This window comes from Colletes gigas, unplaced genomic scaffold, assembly GCF_013123115.1.
Source record: "Colletes gigas isolate AHSC1104 unplaced genomic scaffold, ASM1312311v1 Colletes_gigas_Sc00071, whole genome shotgun sequence".
In the NCBI taxonomy this organism is placed as follows: domain Eukaryota; kingdom Metazoa; phylum Arthropoda; class Insecta; order Hymenoptera; family Colletidae; genus Colletes; species Colletes gigas.
This window is the reverse complement of record NW_025106700.1, coordinates 198,230-220,445: the sequence shown is the minus strand read 5'-3', so window position 1 is coordinate 220,445 and position 22,216 is coordinate 198,230. Positions and strand designations below refer to the sequence as shown.

At 33.7% G+C, this 22,216-nt stretch overlaps 5 protein-coding genes and 1 long non-coding RNA gene across 12 annotated transcripts; 3 read left to right on the top strand and 3 right to left on the bottom strand.

The window, feature by feature from the left end:
* Positions 1-1,701: 1,701 nt before the first annotated feature.
* Positions 1,702-3,584, top strand: LOC122403728 (snurportin-1). Of its 2 annotated transcripts, none has more exons than XM_043407442.1 (6): positions 1,702-1,738; positions 2,045-2,230; positions 2,314-2,569; positions 2,649-2,837; positions 2,933-3,304; positions 3,380-3,584. In XM_043407442.1, the coding sequence occupies exons 2-6, from the start codon at positions 2,058-2,060 to the stop codon at positions 3,404-3,406; spliced, it is 1,017 nt and encodes a 338-aa protein (XP_043263377.1). In that variant the 5' UTR covers positions 1,702-1,738; positions 2,045-2,057; the 3' UTR covers positions 3,407-3,584. The 2 variants fall into 2 exon arrangements, with proteins under 2 accessions (XP_043263377.1, XP_043263376.1); XM_043407441.1 differs by having other exon boundaries at positions 1,724-1,853; positions 3,380-3,576.
* A 138-nt stretch (positions 3,585-3,722) lies between these two features.
* Positions 3,723-5,346, bottom strand: LOC122403729 (centromere protein L-like; the record flags this gene model as incomplete). The annotated part of the gene is made up of 5 exons (XM_043407443.1): positions 3,723-3,832; positions 3,926-4,100; positions 4,205-4,596; positions 4,717-4,925; positions 5,208-5,346. Coding segments are annotated over 5 exons (1,023 nt in total), but the record flags the coding sequence as incomplete, so codon positions are not given.
* Positions 5,347-5,923: 577 nt separating this feature from the next.
* LOC122403749 lies at positions 5,924-7,091 on the top strand. Its single transcript, XR_006259646.1, has 3 exons — positions 5,924-5,963; positions 6,074-6,151; positions 6,985-7,091. It is a non-coding gene; the product is annotated as an uncharacterized LOC122403749 (long non-coding RNA).
* Positions 7,092-8,435: 1,344 nt separating this feature from the next.
* Positions 8,436-10,091, top strand: LOC122403742 (DNA-directed RNA polymerase II subunit GRINL1A). 3 transcript variants are annotated; one of them, XM_043407468.1, is made up of 5 exons: positions 8,436-8,535; positions 8,769-8,947; positions 9,020-9,275; positions 9,344-9,709; positions 9,790-10,091. In XM_043407468.1, the coding sequence occupies exons 2-5, from the start codon at positions 8,796-8,798 to the stop codon at positions 10,006-10,008; spliced, it is 993 nt and encodes a 330-aa protein (XP_043263403.1). In that variant the 5' UTR covers positions 8,436-8,535; positions 8,769-8,795; the 3' UTR covers positions 10,009-10,091. The 3 variants fall into 3 exon arrangements, with proteins under 3 accessions (XP_043263403.1, XP_043263404.1, XP_043263402.1); XM_043407469.1 differs by having other exon boundaries at positions 8,506-8,620; XM_043407467.1 differs by having other exon boundaries at positions 8,508-8,643.
* Positions 10,092-10,650: 559 nt separating this feature from the next.
* LOC122403731 (vesicular glutamate transporter 2-like) lies at positions 10,651-11,230 on the bottom strand. Its single transcript, XM_043407446.1, has 3 exons — positions 11,187-11,230; positions 10,999-11,119; positions 10,651-10,925 (listed from the first exon to the last, which is right to left on the bottom strand). Exons 1-3 carry the CDS (start codon positions 11,228-11,230, stop codon positions 10,746-10,748), a joined length of 345 nt encoding a protein of 114 aa, XP_043263381.1. The 3' UTR covers positions 10,651-10,745.
* An 813-nt stretch (positions 11,231-12,043) lies between these two features.
* LOC122403739 (vesicular glutamate transporter 2.2-like) lies at positions 12,044-21,064 on the bottom strand. Of its 4 annotated transcripts, XM_043407462.1 has the most exons (11): positions 20,757-21,064; positions 16,521-16,709; positions 15,409-15,467; positions 14,941-15,124; positions 14,161-14,394; positions 13,769-14,074; positions 13,586-13,709; positions 13,382-13,515; positions 13,166-13,308; positions 12,468-12,588; positions 12,044-12,394 (listed from the first exon to the last, which is right to left on the bottom strand). In XM_043407462.1, exons 3-11 carry the CDS (start codon positions 15,459-15,461, stop codon positions 12,215-12,217), a joined length of 1,479 nt encoding a protein of 492 aa, XP_043263397.1. In that variant the 5' UTR covers positions 15,462-15,467; positions 16,521-16,709; positions 20,757-21,064; the 3' UTR covers positions 12,044-12,214. The 4 variants fall into 4 exon arrangements, with proteins under 4 accessions (XP_043263397.1, XP_043263396.1, XP_043263394.1 ...); XM_043407461.1 differs by lacking the exon at positions 16,521-16,709; XM_043407459.1 differs by lacking the exons at positions 16,521-16,709; positions 20,757-21,064 and adding an exon at positions 16,305-16,510.
* Between the last annotated feature and the right edge of the window lie 1,152 nt (positions 21,065-22,216).

The following is a 22,216-nucleotide window of genomic DNA, read 5'->3' as shown; positions in this document are numbered from 1 at the left end:
ACATCCATTATGGTAGTAGCCGTTCTAACTTTGATTTTAATGAAGCACTGTAGGCTTGCACTACTTCTAGAGGGCAAAATCGGGAAAAATACAAGAATACCAATTTGTTGATGGAGGCTTCGCTAAAAAGTTATTAAAAAATTAAATTAAAAAATTTCAAATCCTCCAGGAAAAAATTATTTTCGGTTGCGGGGGCCAATTACAATCATGTTTTGGTCAATACATATACCCACGAAATCCTACGCACTTTCGAGAAAAAAATTCCTAATCGAAAATGTAATTTATGGCCAGAAATGCGGATCTTTAAAATGTCATAACTTCTGAACGGATTGAAGGATTTTAATTTTCAAAAATGCAAACGACGCGTATTTTAATCAAGAATACGTAGAAATCGCAAAAATATGCAAAAAGTTGATCCTTGACCCCGCAAAATGAGAAAAACCCCATAAAAATGGTCCAATATTCAAACAGCCATAATTCCTACAATAGTGAATATATTTCAATGAAACTTTTTTCTGAAATAGAGCTCATAGGTACCTACAAAAAAGTATTGGCCAACTTTTTTGTAGAGCGTCGAACAAAATTATTAAAAATGAAAAACGAATTTTTAAGAAAAATCGACAGGGCGTAGGTGCCTAAATTTTTCAGCGAAAAAAAAAAATTTCAAATCGTTCTAAAAAAATTATTCTCAATTGCGGGAGTCAATTTCAATCATTTTTGGTCAATATATATACCCCCGAAATCCTACGCACTTTTGAGAAAAAAATTCGAGAATGTGTGAAATTTTTCAACAAAATTAAAAAATTTCAAACCATTCTGAAAAAATTATTTTCGGTTTCAGGGGTCGATTACAATCATTTTTGGTCATTACACATTCCCCCGAAATCTTGGGCATTTCGGAGAAAAAAATTCAGTACGGGCGGAACTTTAAACATTAATAATTTCTTAACGAAGCCTCCATCAACAAATTGGTATTCATGTATTTTTCCCGATTTTGTCCTCTAGAAGTAGTGCAAGCCTACAGTGCTTCATTAAAATCAAAATTAAAACGGCTACTACCATAATGGATGTGCGCGCAAGATGTAAATCATCAAAATCTGCAAAACTGTAGGAGGCAATTTTAAAAAATCGCATACCAGTGGATTTGGAATAAAATGCTCGTCATTTTTTGTCATTATGAAAATTTCAATAAAATGAAAAATTAAGTTAATAAATTTTTTTTTGTTATAAACAAATTGTATTTTTTTAAATTTTTTAACACCATGTTATTGTACATAAGAGACTATCAACCTCCCTCATTAACAATTTTTTTGTATGTCTTTCCGTTTTCGAGATAGCAGTTTCGAGCCAAAACTTCAAGGGGTGGTTTCACCCCTTAAACTCGAGTTACCGCAGCTAAAAAAAAATACGTGTCGATTATTTTTGGCTGCTTTATAAGTGTACAAAGTTTCATCAAAATCGAAGCCGGACCGTTCGCGATGGTTCCTTGTAAGTATCGACGACTTCAGCTGTTACAAGAGCAAGAAAGAAAGGCTCATATTTGCTTTCTTTATCGATTTCCCGAAGTTGTCCGAAGTGCCGAGCTCACGTACACGTGGCTCGTGCAGTAGTATATGCCTGCTATCCCCACCACTCCGTTAAACGCTAAGGAAGTTCGTCGTTACTAATGTCGACGTCGATGCACTCAATTATGTCAGATCTGGCCACACTGATACGAAGAGACTATTATTGTCATAAGGTATGAATGAACGTAGTGTTTATGCTTAAATACGTCTTCTTGGTACGATGACATATACGTATCATTAACAGAATAAAATGTATAAGAACATTGTATAAGAAAATATTGTGAATAGGTTTGTATACATTTTTTATTACATAAAGGAAAATAACATTTCTTTATAATGATCGTATAAGTTAAAAAATTAACTGTAATACAATATAAAGTTGGAAGTAGTAATTTTAATTAATCATATAAATTGATTATTTTCTTTTATTTTGGAATATAATAATATGTTAACATATTTATTTTTCATATACGATTCAGTAAAAATTCAGTTATGGCAACTGAAGTAAAAGATCGTTCGATAGGAATGAATGAAAGAGAAAATGGCAATCCACGTGCTATATTTTATAAAAAACCTATTAAAAAGGACAATTATAACCTGGATGTAGATAATATTGATACTGCTCAAGAAATAAGACGTCTGCGTTTGCTACAGTTTCAAAAAAAGTATACATATTTCTAATATACATTTACCGTTACATTTAATAAGAAATGATCGGAATAATAATTTTAATAACATTATTCGTTAGATGTAGAGATATTACATTTAATAATGGACGAAGAATATTAGAGCAATCCTTTCATTCCGAAGAAGATGAATTCGAAGACGATATGGAAATTGACGAAAGCAAAGAAAAAAACTATCATTTATCTAAACGATATAAATATTATGCAAATCAATTAATGATGTCCGAATGGATGTTAGACGTACCTCAAGATCTTTTAGAAAAATGGATTATAGTTCCTTGTCCGCAAGGCAAAAGAACTTTAGTAGTCGCATGCAAAGTATGTTAAAAATGAAAATAATATCGTTCGGAGGAAGGAATAAAATGCTCCTACTTTATTAGACTATATTATTTTGTAGGGTGTAACTAAAGCATATAGTAAACAGGGTAATCGACTTGGTAAATTTTATTCGGCGCTTCCAGGTGGTAATCCGTATGGTCACAGAGGCAGTTGCACTATTATTGATTGCATTTGGATGAAACAGCAGAAGATATATTACGTTTTAGATGTACTCGCATGGTCTAATCAATCTTTAATGAATTGCGATGTAAGGTTTCTAGCTTTTACATTCAACAAAATTTTCTATTAATTTTATACCTAACGTTATAATTACAAACTAAGAAGAATTTCTTTTTATTGTAGACTGAATTTAGATTTTTCTGGTTACAATCACAATTACAGGAGATAAAAGAATTACGAGAAAGAGATACGTATGTAAATACATTTCCAGTATTATCTTTGCCAAACATCAGTTGCGATACTGACATAAGTTCAGCGTTAGCTAATCTTTCAAATTTACATCCCTTGGATGGATTACTATTTTATCATCGTGATGGACAGTACACAAAAGGTCGTACTCCACTTGTAACCTGGTTAAAACCTTTTATGTTATCTGAAGTACTTGGTATTCTTGTACCAGCTCTGTTTGACGAAAAACCTGATGGATACATAGATTTTAAATGTTATATTCTTAACGGTAGAGCTAAAAAAAGGAAGGAAAAGTCAGAAAGTCGAGTAAGTCCAATTATTTTTTAAACAACTCACTTTATTAATCAATTAAGTTGATGGTTTATTTTTTTTTTGTTATAGATGGATACAGCGAGTGAGAATTCTTAAAAGTAAAATTTTGTTTTACACGTACAAACGAGCTCCTTACAGAAGTGAAATTTAATTAATATGAAAATACATTTAGGACTTTAATGATACTACATTTTATACATATATAACTTCCTTTTACAAAAAGTAGTTATGAATGTCGACTGTAAGAACAATATTTATACTATACATAAGATTTAAAAAAAAACTGACATTACATGGAAATAAATATACATGTATGTTACAAATATATTTAAAGAAAAAAAGACAAACTAAATTAGGTTATATCTGATAAAATTTGTACGTATGTATGTATGTACAGAAATTTTATGTACGAGATCACACATTTCTAAATATCTCAAAGTTGAATGTGTGAAATATATCAAGAGCTTTTTTATTCAAATACAATAGGACACGATTCATAACGGTCAAATTAGCTATTTTCATCTGAAAATGAAAAAAAAACGAATATTTTACAAGAAAACAAAAAAAAAAGCATTCGCAACATATTTATAAAAATTTAAAAATGCATTCATTTACTTTGTTTTCCATTATTGTGAACGCAGAAAGATTAATTTTGCACAACATACATAGCCCCATTTGTAAGCCAGCTATTTGTAATATTTGATCGTACAAAGCTTGACGACATTTCTCTATATGTTCCGAATTAATGGAAATCTCAATATTTGTTTCATCGCTTTGATCCTTTATTATTCTAAAAAATCAAAAATTCATACGAAATAAAGAATTCATTATTATTGCGTATACTGTACAACATATATTTTTTGCATCGATAGTAGCAAATATTTGTGAACATACGCTGTTAACATTCTTATTAAATCCGAAATCTGAAAATGTACTGTTATTGTATCTGTATCCGACGGTTTTGTCAATTTATATTCCATGCACATTTTATCTGTGCTTTTTAGATGCCCTTCTTCATTAATCGGAGTAATTACAATAGGAATAAGCCATATTAAATCGTCCTCCGATACAGGTAATGCAACAACCGTACAATCGAACATCAGACTTAACACGTTGTGAACAGTATTCATACCACTTTTTGTACCACGACATAAGAGGAGAGGTAACCTGATACAATTAGGGACAGTTAATTCTTTTCTAGCAGTTCCCCAAGATAAGAACACTCCATTGTAAATACATTTTTCTACAGTTTCATCGTTACTATACTTTTTGGCATAAACTTCGACCTGCAAACGTTTACTTGTTACGTATTAAATACATAATTATTATGAGGTCTCCTCGTAAAGTACGTATCAAAATTTAAAACTACTTTTTGACAAACATATATTACTGATCGATGCTAATACCTTCATTGGCGGTGGATCGATTGGACTAGGTCTAGTCGCAACATTGTCCATAACATAGACTTTTGCATCGTACGTGACGTCTTCTTGCGCTAACGTAATTGCAACCTCCTCCCTTAATCGTTTTGAATACTGTTTTAAATGAACTTCGTCTTGATGAAAATTGAAAAAAGTAGATACACCAAAGATAGTCCATGTTTTATATAATAGTTCTACAAAGTATGCAACATTAATATTAGACTTTAATTTACTGTATTAAATATTAATATTATATTTCGTCGATGAGAAGTATAAAAATATATCGGTTGAAATATTTAACGACCGCATGCTTGAAACATTTTTATTTAACAATATCAGTATTTTAAATAACAAACTGAATAACAAACACTTAAGAACATTTTTAAGAAAAATCGCTTATGGCGAGTTGGAACGCTTTGAAAATTTAGTTACCTGTTTCTAAAACAGTCTGTATAATATAACATATCTAAAGTTACCTTCTAGAGTGTCATCAGGATCCTCTACATCAGGTACATAATTAGAAGTTAAAGTAAACCGTTGTCTTTCTCTTGTTTGAGACGTTCTAGTTGTGTTAATCGTACGATTAGTATTTCGCATAGAGTTTTCCATTTTATGTTACAATGCAAGTCTAAAATAAATGTTTCATTTGAACTTTTGTATTGTTTACTAATTCAAAAATGTTTGAAATTTAATGCAACTTCAGATCGAGGACATAGAAAACTTTACGCTATGACTGTAAAGTCGATGTAAGAAAAAATCATATTGCAATGGAAGGTGCTAGGAGTGTTCTGATTGGTCAAGTGTGATGATGTTGTCCATTTTACCAATCGCAGGTTAGAACGTGTTTAGAACCTTCGATTGCATTTGTAGGTGATATAAGGAAATTACTAAATGTTTGTAACAATAACAACGTTTATTAAAAGACTTTTCCAATTCACTATCGTGACGCGTTACACGTGTTAGCCACCAGGCTGAAGAGAGCGCCTAGTATAGATTACCTCCTGCAGATGGCGCAATACCCGCGTCGTCAACCTATGGCACAGCCGACTCTAGTACTAGCCGTGCTATGGAACGTGGCAACACCGCTCATGTGCGGTTCGGGAGTCCGATTTTCAATAGTGGAGTTTTGTGTTCAGGATTATAATCAACGTTATTTTGCGATATAAAATTATACTAATATACAGTATTTTTTATTAATTATGTATAAGGAATATATGAATATTATAACTATAGTAAGTAGAAGTAATACAGAAGTATATTAATATTTATAAATGTGGTATATATTTTGTGGACTGTCGGAATAGTTTGGTGTTGTGATGCATTATATTTGAAATATTTACAGAGATTTCAAGAAAATAGAAGTGTGAAACAAGTTAAAACCATGTTTGAACCAAACTGAAGGATTTAAAAATTGATAAAGGTATGTATAAGTTACTAGAGACCTGAAATAGGCAAAATTATTGGTACGAAGCAAAACAGGTTAAGTGCCCGTGGAAAAGAGGTTAGCATAATTAGCTATTGAATGGAACAATTATGGAGTTAATTATAAAATCGTGTTAGAGGACAGTATGATAATTGTGAAATATTTCCTCACCACCCTAGGGGTATTTACCATGGCGCGTTACCTTTTTTTTTTTATTATAATGGGTGGTTCGCCAATAGCCATATCATCCCATTTTCTAAAATAAAATTAATATTTTTAAATAGAACATAACAAAAACATAACTTTTGTGTTCTTAAAGAAATAAAGTATTACATTTTGAAATAATAATAAATAATTTTGAATAATATTAATAACAAAACATATCAAAACATACTTTGAAATTCTCTTGAAATACAACTAATAAAACTTTGAATCTTGCGAAATAGTATTCATAATAAAAATATACTAAGCAAGTAAATAAAACTCTATTAATGTATTAAAACATATTGAAAGGAGTAAGTTAAATATATATAAAAATTAATGTTTTAAGAAAGATGAAATTAAAAAAAAATCATTGAAAATCTAGGTCCTATTAAAAGTTTTTAATTTACGATTTTTAGAAGCGATGTCTGTACGTGTTTCCAACTGACTATTATTTACAGTTTTCACATAATCGTTTAATAAAATATTTGAAAAAATTGATAATAATTTAAACCAAATACTTTGGTAAGCTCGACCACAAACGCATGTATCTGAAAATGCTAAATAATGTATGTCTGATTGAATGCTAATATATGTTAATTCACATAAAATATGTTTATGATTTCCAGATTGCAAAAATTGAGATTCTAAATTGCCATCATTTATTATGGCTTCCATTATTGCATACATATGAATAAATGAGGCTATCGCTTCTTCAGTGGGGACAGAAAGGCCCTCTCTTTGTAAGTGATCAAAATATAGATCGCCTACAGTTTTACCTTTATCCTCCACAACTAATAAACGACATATATTGCAATTTAATTTTTTAGCAACAGAATGGGACCCATAACCAGAAATATAAATTTTAATGGAATCATCTACAACACAATCGGACAAGTATTCGGTATCGAAGATTCCTGAGAAACAAGTCACATCAGTGGGAAGATCATGAAGATCGTTATTATTGTCATCACTAGACTGCGGATATTTATGCATTTATGGGAAATTTTAATCCCCAAAAAACTACAGAATGCATTTAATATGCAAAAATATAAGAAATACTTAAAGTAAGATACGAATTATTATATTTAGGGGTTGAGACAGCCCTCTGCGAAGCTTCCGTTTCATTAATTCTATTAATAAAAATGTGAATTTGCATAAAAATCCGCAGTCTAGTCATCACAAATTCGAAATTTATTTTTGATTTCAGTAAGAGAAAACGAATTTGCCGATTTTGTAAATATATGTTTTACTCTAATTTTTTTTTCTGCATGAATTATTTCGTTATATGGCACATGTTAATTACAACCAGATAAAAGTCTATAATTTCCAAATCGTTTTTCTAATTTTTCGGTTGTAAAATGGAGGGTACTACATTCCTTATAAGCCTTGGACATCTCAACAAAACATTCTCCAGTACACCATTGGGCGATAGAATACCGTGGTACCTTTCAATATCGGTTTCTGCAAAATGCAAACTACAGACGGCAGAATATTTTGATGGTGTCCAATTCTTACGAGGAATAGCAACCCTCCATTTCTCCCGCAATTCCTCATCTTTGGGGAATAAAAATATAGAATTGTAATTATTATCTTTTAAGGTACTATCATAATTTCCCTTGCAATTGGGAACACAGCAACGCCGTGGCATTATTAATGAATATGTGAAATTTATAAAAAAAATGTATATAAAACAGAATGTCCAAAAATGCTATAGATTATATTAAATAAGTGTGCTACACACCAAAATCAGGATCTGTAGAGTTAATATAAATAAATGAAACACCTGGATTATTGCTCCGTTGCTCACATTTAATGGACTTCGGTACATTAATATTTGAAACATTTGAAAGATAGGCGGGAGACCGGAAGGCCGGTAGATGGAGCCTATGTAGCCCAGAGGCCGGTGGGTAGTGGGAGGCTGTTACGGTAGGTTGGGCTAGGTATATCGAAGCCGGACTCCCGCGGTGTTGCCATTTTACCTTCAGCACGGCTAGTACTAGAGTCGGCTGTGTCTATGGCAACTACATCGAGCGTTCATAAACTATGCAGAAAACAGGCTAGGGACTTACACTCTGTCCCCACACAGTCATGTAAACTTCTGTTCGCTAAACAAAACGTCGTTACAAATTTAATTTCACGTGATTTCTACGATAAATTATATTTCGCGTGATTTCAATGTGCGTATAAAATAATGAGTACTATCTAATATATGTTGAAATATACAGTATTGTGTCACATGAAATATGTAAAAGATATTTTTATGTACGAAGATATTGTTTAATTCTGTAAATATTTACAAACTTGTTTCGTGAAATATTTCTGAACCTTAAATCTTTGCACAACAGTGTATTACGTCTTGATACTTGACATTGCAGATGTCTTGTAAAATATTTTAAATTTTATATTTCAGAAGTTCATACATGCAGAACAAAAACAAATGTATCAGAAGAGAGTGGTTAACAAAATTCCAGGCGAGCTGCCACATCCACCTAAAAGCCAAAATCAAGGATTTATAGACGATTTAGGAAAGAAGCAAAAATTTGAATTAGAAGAGCTGTTAGAAAGGCAGAATAAGATTCTCGCTAATAAGTAGGTAAGACCTAAAATACATGTTCCGTCGGATGGATTGTTCGTAGTGCGTCATTTCTAATTTTCTTTTAGAACATTTCTATCAAAATTACCGGATAAAGGGAAGAAGATCAAATATTTTAGAGATAAAATAGCGAAAGAACTCGAGCATAAAAACGAAGTTGAAAATGCAGCTAATCTTTTATCGAGACTAAATCTAGCATCCGAGGGTAAAGATGCTATGAACGAACTAGAATGGACTGGCAATTATAACGAAACAAAAAGTACAATAAAAATTATCGAACTCGATAGTGGCGATGAAGAAGATCCTTTGAAAATATTGGCACAAGTCAGTTTCATATTAACGAAAATTACTTCCTATTCGATAGAATTTATTGATATATTCGCTACCATTAGCCTACAGGTTCTGGTGTTCATAAGAAGAAAATTATACATCTACCACCGGAGGAAAATTTAATAAAATTAGAAGATGTAGCGGAAATCGAATCTTTTAAAGCGGAATCTACAGATGAACATGTACAATATATTGTTAACAAAGTAGAGAACACACCGAAGACAACGAATCAGAGAAGGGAACAATTCAAACCATATAAGACGACCAAATCGAATGTACATGATCCTGAAAAAGAGAAACAAAGGAAGCAACCTAAGAACTGGGAAGTTACGGCAGCTACACCTCCACTAATTGTTCATAGCGCAGCGAAGATTATAAACTTAAATGAATCTCTAAAGCTACAGAAGGAACACGCTGAGAAACTTCAGGTAATTAACTCCAATAATTCTGTACTTAATATTCTTGTCTATAAGATATGTATGGTGAGAACTGCAATATTATTTATCAGCAAATTCAAGCCAAACATGCAGCAGAAAGATTGGCTGAACAACTCGGTTTACATTGTGTTGGCCCTCCACTCAAGAATATAGATAACTACCATATACGGGAAGAAAAAGACTCCAGTTCATCGTCTGGTTCCGAAGATGAGGAAAATGAAGTTCACGATGAAGAAGATAACGATAAAAGAGGAACGGTTGTTTTCACAATAGATAGTATAGAAAATTAATTTAATCTATTTTATAATAGATATATTATGTAAGTATATTTGTAATACATTATTTTAAATAAAATTTCGTTATTGAAAGTTAAAAGTTATGGCAATATGAGAGGGTGTCCGGTAGAAGGAAAATTTGTTGTGAAGTACCGTTCTTCCACGAGAAGAAGGCACAGCGTGTTTACATCCCCACTCTTGTTGCAGTCCTCTGACTCGCAGGTATTGGTCGAAAACTGTGACGAAGATCGGTGACAGCCAATCACCGGGCTGCAGCAAGAGTGGGGATGTAAACACGCTGTGCCTTCTTCTTCTGGAAAGACGATAGATGAATTATATGCGTTGGTCTATTTCTCGACAAACTTGGACGTTTTGCCGTACGATGGCGGTACTATCTCGCAAGAAAACTTTAACCTTTTCGACCAATTTTGAGATTTTGTATCAGGAGCACACGATGTCCGAGGAGGTGGCACAAGGTTTGGCGGTTTTCAGGAAATCATGTCATTTCAAGAACCATGTTTAACTGGCAGTGAAAGGTATGCATCATAAAAACATTTAAAATAGTTTAAAATTGTGTTGTATTTAATGTAAATATACTTATTACAGGTGTACAAACGTTTTGTATAAATATTTATACCTAGTAAATATATTATTCACAGTTTATTCTAATTATGCGTAAACCAAGTACATATTGAAAATGATATGTACTTGTTGGAATAAATGTTCAAATGTTAGAAAATTCGATCTTTTTGTTATAAATTATCTATTTCCATCGCGGGATTGTCGTAAGACCGTTTTGTGTCTTCCTCTGTTTTCTGATCATCGTCTGCCCAACTTTGTTTCTCACCAGACGCATACAAACCATATATTAAAGCTCCTAGTAAATATACTGCGCCAGCAATTATAAAGACTGTGCGCCATTCTCCAGGACTCTGTAATTATATCTCTTTTTGTGACTTTAAAGTTTAACTAAAAATATGCACATAGATTATAGTATGAACTGACCTTGTTCTGAACAATATATCCAGTGATAATTGGACTAACAATGCCAGGCAAAGTGGCAATAGTGTTTCCTATTCCCATAAGTACGCTTGCATGTTTAGGAGCTATGTCTAAATGATTAACTCTAAAAAATACAAATATTCTAATTATTTTTACATTACGATAAAATAAACTTCTTAAATGTATTGTACATGTTGTAATTACTCGAGTTTATGGGGCTTCCCCCAGAACCCATGAACTCAAGTACAAATTCAGTCCACGAACGCCTTAAACTCTCATGTTATAATTAGTTCATTAATTCATACGAATTATGTAATATTAGAATTCATGATTTCTTATTCTTAGATAAATTAATTATTCTGACAACGTACACCATCAATATTTCTTTGTTCTTATATTGTATTTGTATTTTTTTAGGTAGATGTGTGGAAGCGCTGCTGCTGCTTGCTGCGGCGGGGTTAGGTCTGGGTTAGGAAAATTAATTTAATCTATTTTATAATAGATATATTATGTAAGTATATTTGTAATACATTATTTTAAATAAAATTTCGTTATTGAAAGTTAAAAGTTATGGCAATATGAGAGGGTGTCCAGTAGAAGAAAAATTTGTTGTGAAGTACCGTTCTTCCACGAGAAGAAGGCACAGCGTGTTTACATCCCCACTCTTGTTGCAGTCCTCTGACTCACAGGTATTGGTCGAAAACTGTGACGAAGATCGGTGACAGCCAATCACCGGGCTGCAGCAAGAGTGGGGATGTAAACACGCTGTGCCTTCTTCTCGTGGAAAGACGATAGATGAATTATATGCGTTGGTCTATTTCTCGACAAACTTGGACGTTTTGCCGTACGATGGCGGTACTATCTCGCAAGAAAACTTTAACCTTTTCGACCAATTTTGAGATTTTGTATCAGGAGCACACGATGTCCGAGGAGGTGGCACAAGGTTTGGCGGTTTTCAGGAAATTATGTCATTCCAAGAACCATGTTTAACTGGCAGTGAAAGGTACGCATCATAAAAACATTTAAAATAGTTTAAAATTGTGTTGTATTTAATGTAAATATACTTATTACAGGTGTACAAACGTCTTGTATAAATATTTATACCTAGTAAATATATTATTCACAGTTTATTCTAATTATGCGTAAACCAAGTACATATTGAAAATGATATGTACTTGTTGGAATAAATGTTCAAATGTTAGAAAATTCGATCTTTTTGTTATAAATTATCTATTTCCATCGCGGGATTGTCGTAAGACCGTTTTGTGTCTTCCTCTGTTTTCTGATCATCGTCTGCCCAACTTTGTTTCTCACCAGACGCATACAAACCATATATTAAAGCTCCTAGTAAATATACTGCGCCAGCAATTATAAAGACTGTGCGCCATTCTCCAGGACTCTGTAATTATATCTCTTTTTGTGACTTTAAAGGTTAACTAAAAATATGCACATAGATTATAGTATGAACTGACCTTGTTCTGAACAATATATCCAGTGATAATTGGACTAACAATGCCAGGCAAAGTGGCAATAGTGTTTCCTATTCCCATAAGTACGCTTGCATGTTTAGGAGCTATGTCTAAATGATTAACTCTAAAAAATACAAATATTCTAATTATTTTTACATTACGATAAAATAAACTTCTTAAATGTATTGTACATGTTGTAATTACTCGAGTTTATGGGGCTTCCCCCAGAACCCATGAACTCAAGTACAAATTCAGTCCACGAACGCCTTAAACTCTCATGTTATAATTAGTTCATTAATTCATACGAATTATGTAATATTAGAATTCATGATTTCTTATTCTTAGATAAATTAATTATTCTGACAACGTACACCATCAATATTTCTTTGTTCTTATATTGTATTTGTATTTTTTTAGGTATATATGTTGGGAGCGCTGCTGCTGCTTGCTGCGGCGGGGTTAGGAACTCGTGAGAATCGCAGGAGGGCAGAAAAGGAAAGGAGGGGGCTGCTAGTAGATTCATCAGTAAGGCTTTCTAGCAGGCTCTGCCTTAGACAACTGGGATATTAGAGAGTCGTTCGAGAAGTGTATATATATAACAACCGAGAGGTCGATCGAACGCTTGTGAGAGCGCGATCCCTCTCGTGGCGAGTATGGGAGGCAACGCCACATACGTATATTTGAAATACGAAAAGACTTACCCGAAACCGGACCAAGCAAAGCCACCAAGGCCAACTGCTATAGTAATACAAATAATCACTGCTGCCTCGGTGGAGATGAAGCCTGTACAGGTCATAAATATTGTTTGGAATATAAATGCTCCGCAATTAAATAACTTTCGTACCTGCGGCAAAGATAAAAATGTGTCAACGAAATGAGGAAGATATCCGTAGAAATTATTATGAATAGCAACAAACCTGTGTAGTCGTTAAAATTTTCTTTGTTCTTAAATAATCTGCTAGGTGACCAGAAAATTGCACGACGAAAGTCATAGCCAGATACGGTAGGGCAGATAAATACCCAGTTTTATCCAACTTGAAGTCGAATACATCTAAAGATAAATTGGTTAAGTGGAACTTATGGCTGTCGAAGATCCTCGTTGAATATGTAATTCCACTGACCGTTCATAAATGTCGGTAGTTGAGTGAGCATAGTGTAAAATCCCCAGTTCTCGCTAAAGTGAGCTGCAACAATAGCCCAGACTGGCGGGGACGTCATCATAGCTTTCCATGGATGGCTAATTTTCTGCAGAACAGAATTTGTCCGTAAGAATATTTTATTTAACTGTTTAAGAAGTAACTCACTTCCTCCTCCTTCGTCTTTCCAAGGCTGCATTTAATATATTCAAGCTCAGCTTCGGAGATGTACGGATCGTCCTCCGGTTTGTCCTTCACGATTATCCACCAGAGGAAGAACCACACGAGGCCCATTGATCCGAATACGTAAAATATGGAGGACCAACCAAGGTGTTCGGCCATCAAGCCAGCAACGGGCATGGCAAATACTGTTCCAAGGAAACTTCCGGAGAATGCAATGGTTGCTAATTTCGACCTTTCCAACGGAGGTGCCCATTGCGCCCATATTGCGTGTATACAAGGATATGTCACGCCCTGAATTTGAATTAATGGCTCATGAGTTATTTATTTATAATTAAACAGGGTGTCCGGTATAGAGGAACAGTTTTAACATCATTTACCTCGCAAATTCCTTCAATTATTCGTAAAAATATTAAAATGTAGACGCTTATTTTAGCCAGAGGCGGTGTGATAATCGTGAATAAGGCTGTAGCTGCAATCCCAAGACCGAACACCCTTTTTCCACCAATACGAGCTCCAAGCCATCCTCCAAGCAGTTGCGTGCTTATGTATCCGTAGAAAAAGGAACTCAAAACCAGTCCTTGGGTCTTCGAATCCCAGTCAAATTCTCTTTCCTGCAAGTAACGCTCTAAATGCATTTAAAAATGGATGCGTTCGAAATATAATTCTGCTTTCGTACAATGTTATTGAATTCATCTTGAATTTATCATCGATAGTTAATATTTGCTAGACACAAATCAAAAGCACGTATCATCAACTTTTCTTTAACTCTTTGCAGGCACAGGATTTCAGATAATAAAATAGACCCATGTTCCATAGAAATTTCATTGCGTTTTGAATCAAACAAAATTGGTATATTTTAATTAATAAAGGTATAATGTTAAATCCTTCCGCTTGCAACAATTGGTGAACCTGTATCGGTATGTTGAATGTTGCCAACACGAGTGAATTTTGTAACATTTGTTGAGGATATTACCAACTGAAATGTAAACCTATGCGCGCGCATGCGGCATGCACATTTAATCCCAGCGTGCCCCAAAGAGTTAAACTAATTGGATTTACGTTCGATATAAGACGATAACGCATCGAATTATGTATATTAATTTCTCGGATATTCTTCACTTACGATTTATCATAGAATACCAACATTATAAACTTACATAATAAATATTTCCATGTTCGTCGTGTTTTTCAACGTTCGCGGTCATTGCAACAATCGCAACGCTTAAATTGACACGCAGAATGTAAGATGTGAAGAATCCCAGAAACGCCAATATAGCGACTATATATCTTCTTTTTTTCCAGAACATCCAGGACGATATAAGTTCATCTTTGTATTTGACGCTGGAATATTTTCAGTATTACGCTTCGAACTATGAGAAAGTAACAAATGTCTACTAAAACGCTTTACATTTATACGAATTATAGCGTGAAATATAGAAATATTCGGTTAATATAAAACGTAAGTCTCTTTTCGTTTTCGTTTATTAGAAACATGACGAAAACTGCGGAATATACTAAAAACGAAAAAAATGATTTTTTTTTTTCATTCAATTTAATTTTACGTTGTTGTTTTAGAGTGAACTGTATATGTATACATGTATGTATTGTAAACATGCAACGCTTACGTTCCGTATTCGGTATCCTTGGTTGGCTCGCCCGAGGATTTCTTTCTCTCCATCGTTTCCTGAAAGGTTACTGGTTTCAAATGCAGCTCAAAGAAATCTGGCTCGCGAAGGCCAAAGAAACCGCGAACGACGGAATTTTCTACGGATTTATTGCGAGGAAATCGACCGCGGTGTACTTTATTTGCAATTTGCAACAATTGGAAAAAACAAGTTACATTCGATCGAAGTAAATTGCAATATAATCATAAATAAGCATTTTAATTAATTACGAAAGATTCGATTAAGCTTTTATAATTAATGTTTATAAAGCTGGTTCTTGATATAATTACCAATTCATTTTCCCGCCGAATACTGCATGCGTAATTCTTTTATATCGTATCACGAATAAATATAATACATACAAAATTTAAAGAGTGCACAGTTCATGATAAATAAATAATATTTGTTAATATAGAAAGAAAACCGTTTAGCCGAGCAGATAATTTATAATGGCAGCAATAAATCTAATTCTAAATAACGGAGCAAGGATTACATAGACGTTGCACATGCAATGGTAGTGACCTAATTATGCCATGAAAGGAGAAAGTCCCGTATGTACTTGAAACAGAGAAGTCGCAGAGAACAACGCTACATTTATAAACGTGGCAATATTATAGTATTCGAAATCTATTTAGCGATATACTATATTTTTAGATATCGGATTAATTTTATTTTAGACATTAGAAGAATTGAAAATTGTAAGTTTGAAACCGTTTTCCCTTTCCTTTGCAGGAAGGACAACGCAGACCATATTGCAGCAGTTACAGTCTGTTCACGTATTTCGATACGATGATGGAAGATGTCGTTTTGGTTAATTTGCACGATAGAAGAAATGCATTCCCTTGGTCTGTCGGTACCTCGTCAGAATGCACAATCAATTTCTCAAGCACACCCGTGTCCATGGGAATTTTTCTGACATACTCGCGCGACATTTTCGCCGTAGGTGTCGCGACACCTGTTACGCAAAGCAACAGTTGTGTTACACACGTGCAGCTCGCGCTACCAATATACAGTTTATGTTTGACGTTTAAGACCGACCGGCATACGGACGATAAAAATGCATTCGTACGTACCTAGTTCCTCCAACCGCAATCCTGTTCATAAATTCTAACGACCAAAACAGTCGAGGAGCTGTAAATTTTCTTTTTCGATGTTTATAACATATCAAGTACTGTTCTCACTGTTGTGTTCGAGCTCCTTCTGCTTCGTTGTTTAGCAAAGGAATATTTATTGCGAAATAATATATTTCGCGGCTTTCTGATCTACGAATGTAAAGAATTAGAATTCAAAAATTTGGTACCCTTTGGATAGTTTTAAATATCTTCGTTTCGTTGTTGAACTTTTTTTTTTTTTAATCCAACTTTAAGTTATTCCCATTCGCTGTTAACAGTTTCACTAAATTTGTCACGTAATTTTTAGCGAATACACCACGACACGGTAAAAGGTTTGAGAAGCAATCATGCCAATAAATTACGCTCGCGGTCGAGGTCCGAAACGATTCTCACGATGGAACAGATAGAACTACGCATTCATCCGAGTACTTCGAGATTATTGATCGTCCATAAAGCCACCGTGCTACTTTCATTTCCGACATTTTGGTTCCAAGCTTCGCGCAGCAACAGGTATTCGAATAAAATCATAAGAACATTTGTTTTTTTCCCAACGAAATAAATCGAACCAACTGTGCTCACTCTTATTTTACGTTGCACAATTAAACTAGCATTATGCCATGCTTCTGGTTAACAATTACGTTCGATTGTCCTTTTAAATTTAAACGACGGTTGAATAACGTGCAATTTTAGAAGATGATGAATTTCGAACGCTATTCAAGCCTTTTTAAAAGACAAATGCTTTATACTGACAGGCAAAAAACAACAATTTAATACTTCATTTTGCATTATAATAAGACGAGAATCAAAAATACTTTGTTGATGGAGGTTTCGTTGAAAAGTTATTAACAATTAAATTCAATAATTACAAATCGTTCTGGAAAAATTATTTTCGTTTGCGGGGGTCAAGTACAATCATCTTTGGTCATTACTATTACCCCTGAAATCCTACGCATTTTCGAGAAAAAAATTCCTTACCGAAAATCTAATTAGGTGCCTAAATTCAACGAAAAAAAAAATTTCAAATCGTTCTAAAAAAATTATTTTCGTTTGCGGGGGTTAATCACAATCATTTTTGGTCATTACAATTACCCCTGAAATCCAACGCACTTTCGAGAAAAAAATTCCTTACCGAAAATCTAATTAGGTGCCTAAATTCGACGAAAAAAAATTTCAAATTGTTCTGGAAAAATTATTTTCGGTCGCGGGGGTTAATCACAATCATTTTTGGTCATTACAATTACCCCTGAAATCCAACGCACTTTCGAGAAAAAAATTCCTTACCGAAAATCTAATTAGGTGCCTAAATTCGACGAAAAAAAATTTCAAATTGTTCTGGAAAAATTATTTTCGGTTGCGGGGGTCAAGTACAATCATCTTTGGTCATTACAATTACCTCTGAAATCCAACGCACTTTCGAGAAAAAAATTCCTTACCGAAAATCTAATTAGGTGCCTAAATTCGACGAAAAAAAATTTCAAATTGTTCTGGAAAAATTATTTTCGGTCGCGGAGGTTAATTACAATCATTTTTGGTCATTACAATTACCCCTGAAATCCTACGCACTTTCAAGAAAAAAATTCCTTACCGAAAATCTAATTAGGTGCCTAAATTCGACGAAACAAAAATTTCAAATTGTTCTGGAAAAATTATTTTCGGTCGCGGAGGTTAATTACAATCATTTTTGGTCATTACAATTACCCCTGAAATCCTACGCACTTTCAAGAAAAAAATTCCTTACCGAAAATCTAATTAGGTGCCTAAATTCGACGAAACAAAAATTTCAAATTGTTCTGGAAAAATTATTTTCGGTCGCGGGGGTTAATCACAATCATTTTTGGTCATTACAATTACCCCTGAAATCCTACGCACTTTCAAGAAAAAAATTCCTTACCGAAAATCTAATTAGGTGCCTAAATTTGACGAAAAAAAAAATTTCAAAACGTTCTAAAAAAATTATTTTCGTTTGCGGAGGTTCATTACAATCATTTTTGGTCATTACAATTACCCCTGAAATCCTACGCACTTTCGAGAAAAAAATTCCTTACCGAAAATCTAATTAGGTGCCTAAATTCAACGAAAAAAAAAATTTCAAATCGTTCTAAAAAAATTATTTTCGTTTGCGGGGGTTAATCACAATCATTTTTGGTCATTACAATTACCCCTGAACTCCTACGCATTTTCGAGAAAAAAATTCCTTATCGAAAATCTAATTAGGTGCCTAAATTCAACGAAAAAAAAAATTTCAAATCGTTCTAAAAAAATTATTTTCGTTTGCGGGGGTTAATCACAATCATTTTTGGTCATTACAATTACCCCTGAACTCCTACGCATTTTCGAGAAAAAAATTCCTTACCGAAAATCTAATTGGATGCCTAAATTCGACGAAAAAAAAAATTTCAAATCGTTCTAAAAAAATTATTTTCGTTTGCGGAGGTTCATTACAATCATTTTTGGTCATTACAATTACCCCTGAAATCCAACGCACTTTCGAGAAAAAAATTCCTTACCGAAAATCTAATTAGGTGCCTAAATTCGACGAAAAAAAATTTCAAATTGTTCTGGAAAAATTATTTTCGGTCGCGGGGGTTAATCACAATCATTTTTGGTCATTACAATTACCCCTGAAATCCTACGCATTTTCGAGAAAAAAATTCATTTCCGGCGGAATTTTAAACGTTAATAACTTTTTAACAAACTTCCATCAACTAATTAGTATTCTTGATTTTCGTCTTATTTTGGCCTCTAGAAAAACTAAAAGACTGTTTAAAAGAAGTATAATACCAACTCTAGAGTACTAGCCGTGATAATAGTCGATATTTGTAAACGTTCCAAATACAAAAGGTATGCGAGTGCATACCTATCATGGTATGTAAATGTATGATAGAAAATAAGTGATTCGACCGTATTGACTGAAACAGCTGCTACTAAACGATTGAAGATTCGATACTTTTGTTTATTACATCTGATACTGAGATAATTTTCCAACAATACACGTCTTGCGTCTGGAATTATCAAACAGTATCAAATGTACCTTTCGATTGTGATTGTGGCGTCGCCTCCCATGATCGCCACCAGAGGGATCGCGCTCTCACAGGCGCTCGACCGATCCCTGGTTGCTATAAATCCTCGACCGAATTCCTAATATCCCAGTCGTCGAAGACAGGGCCCTGACGAAAACCGCGTGCCCTTTCTCCTTTCCTTCTCTGTCCTACGAAATTCTCAGAGTTCCTACCCGTAGCAAAACAGAGTGCAGATCTAATAATGTATATTATACTACATGTAACTTGTTTTAGGTAGTTGTGTGTTGTTGTACAGTAGAATAATGTTTCAAGGAAATCCAGTTCTTGAAGTAACTTCATAACAAAGGGGAGAGATCGCATTCGTAAAAAAATTGCACCGGTATTTGACGACGGGGGTGGGGTACCTATAATACCACCTATAACAAGAGTACGCATTGAATAAGGTAAATTTAGAGAATTCCAGTCGTCTCGCGGAATTAAAAGGGTTAGAATTCGAAAATTAAAAGTCACTGTTTTCAGTGTTCATTTTCTAAAATTGATCCGAACAAACGGACAGACATTAATTGCGCTTTAAGTTACCTGGTATTTCTAACACAAAGGATAAGAATTATCTTGCTTTTGCGATTCCGAAAATCCCATTCTGGTGAGTTATACGATTTTTAATACCCAAGAGGCTTACAGAGTGCGATTAAAGACATCGAAAGAGTAATTAATTATACCCTGTACCAGATTATAATTGCTTGTGTACCAGACGATTTAGACCAGAGTTAGAAAGTAGTGAGAAATGATTTTTATATTCTTTAAATATTTGTTTAATAAATTACGAAATTATTCTGATATACGCATGGAAAAATGTCGTATCGATGTACATTTTCGAGATTAAAATCAACTTTTCATCGCAAAAAGGAATTCAAAGATCCAGACAGATAAGAACAAATAATCGGCCATAGATTAAATGTTAATCGTACTAAATGTACGTAATATATTACCGATTGTCTTGTATTATCCATCACTCATCGGATTTAGTAAGCAGAAGTTAATTTGAAAGATAACGTGTTATTGATATGAACCAATGTTCTTTTAAAAGAAACTCGTTAATTTTGAAAATTAATGAAATCGTAAAAATGAATGTGAAATAAAAGCAACTTGTACTTGTTACACATATGTATAAACTTACAACAAACAATCCTGGGAATGCAATCCATAACACACAGAAATCTCACTGTTTTATCGCGGTTACCGCACGTTACGCTCGTCGAGTCACAAATGAGACTATTCAAAAGTCTACTACCGCGGAGTTGCACCGATATGAAAATAATTGTAACGATTTACTATCAGAGTCGTGAACACGAAATCTTGTAAACGCGAAACACGAAACGGGTATAACTAGTGCGGAGCGACTGACCGGAATAAATGGAAAACGTTAAATGAGTATGCATTCGATTGTGCAGGTAGAAGCCCCAACATATGTATAGGAGAATGGAAATTGGTCTCCGCGCCACTTAGAGTACCGTGTTCCTCTCGTAATGGTTTCAATATTATGCAATACGCATGCCGTACAATAATTCGCGAGTATTTTCTCACTTCCGGTCGCTGGTGTTGTCACTTTGCATGATCTCTTAAAACATTGTCCAGAGATTTCTGGAACAAATGTTTTCTCGCTGTAATTAATCGTGCCTTTTATGTTGTTTATATGAACGTTTTTATTGTACAACAAAACTCAGATGTTGATTTGTCAAAAGTTAAAAAAGCAGAAGTAACATCCGAGGCTCTTCTTTAGTAATGTACAGGGGGTTCGACCACCCCTGGGAAAAATTTTAATGGGGGGTTCTAGAGGCCAAAATATGGCGAAAATCAAGAATATCAATTTCTTGACTGAGGCTTCACTAAAAAGTTATTAAAAAATTACAAATCATTCTGAAAAAATTATTTTTGGTTGCGGGGGTCAATTACAAGCATTTTTGATGAATAGACATATCCTCGAAATCCTATCCATTTTCGAGAAAAAAATTCGAGTAGACACTGAAATTTTTAGACGAAATTAAAAAATTTCAAATCATACTAAAAAAATTATATTTACTTACAAGGGTCAATTACAAGCATTTTTGATGAACAGACGTACCCTCGAAATCCTACCCACTTTTGAGAAAAAAATTCAAGAAGGTGGACAAATTTTTCGACGAAATTAAAACATTACAAATCATTTTGGAAAAAATATTTTCGGTTGTGGGGGTTAATTACAATCACTTTTTGTCACTAGACATACCCTCGAATTCCTACGCAGTTTCAAGAAAAAAATTCATTACTGAAAACATTATGTCTGATTATAACAGTCTGTTTCCCTGAAAATTGAACAATTTCAAATCATTCTAAAAAAATTGTATTTACTTCTGGGGATTAATTATAATCATTTTTGGTGAATAGACAAACCTCCAAAATCCTACGCAGTTTCGAGAAAAAAATTCGAAAATGTGGACAAACTTTTCGACGAAATTAAAAAATTTCAAATCATTTTGAAAAAATTATTTTCGGTTGCAGGGGCGAATTGTAATCATTTGTAGTTAATATACATAGCACCGAAATCCTACGCGCTTTCGAGAAAAAAATTCTTTTCCGAAAATATAATGTGAGGTTAGA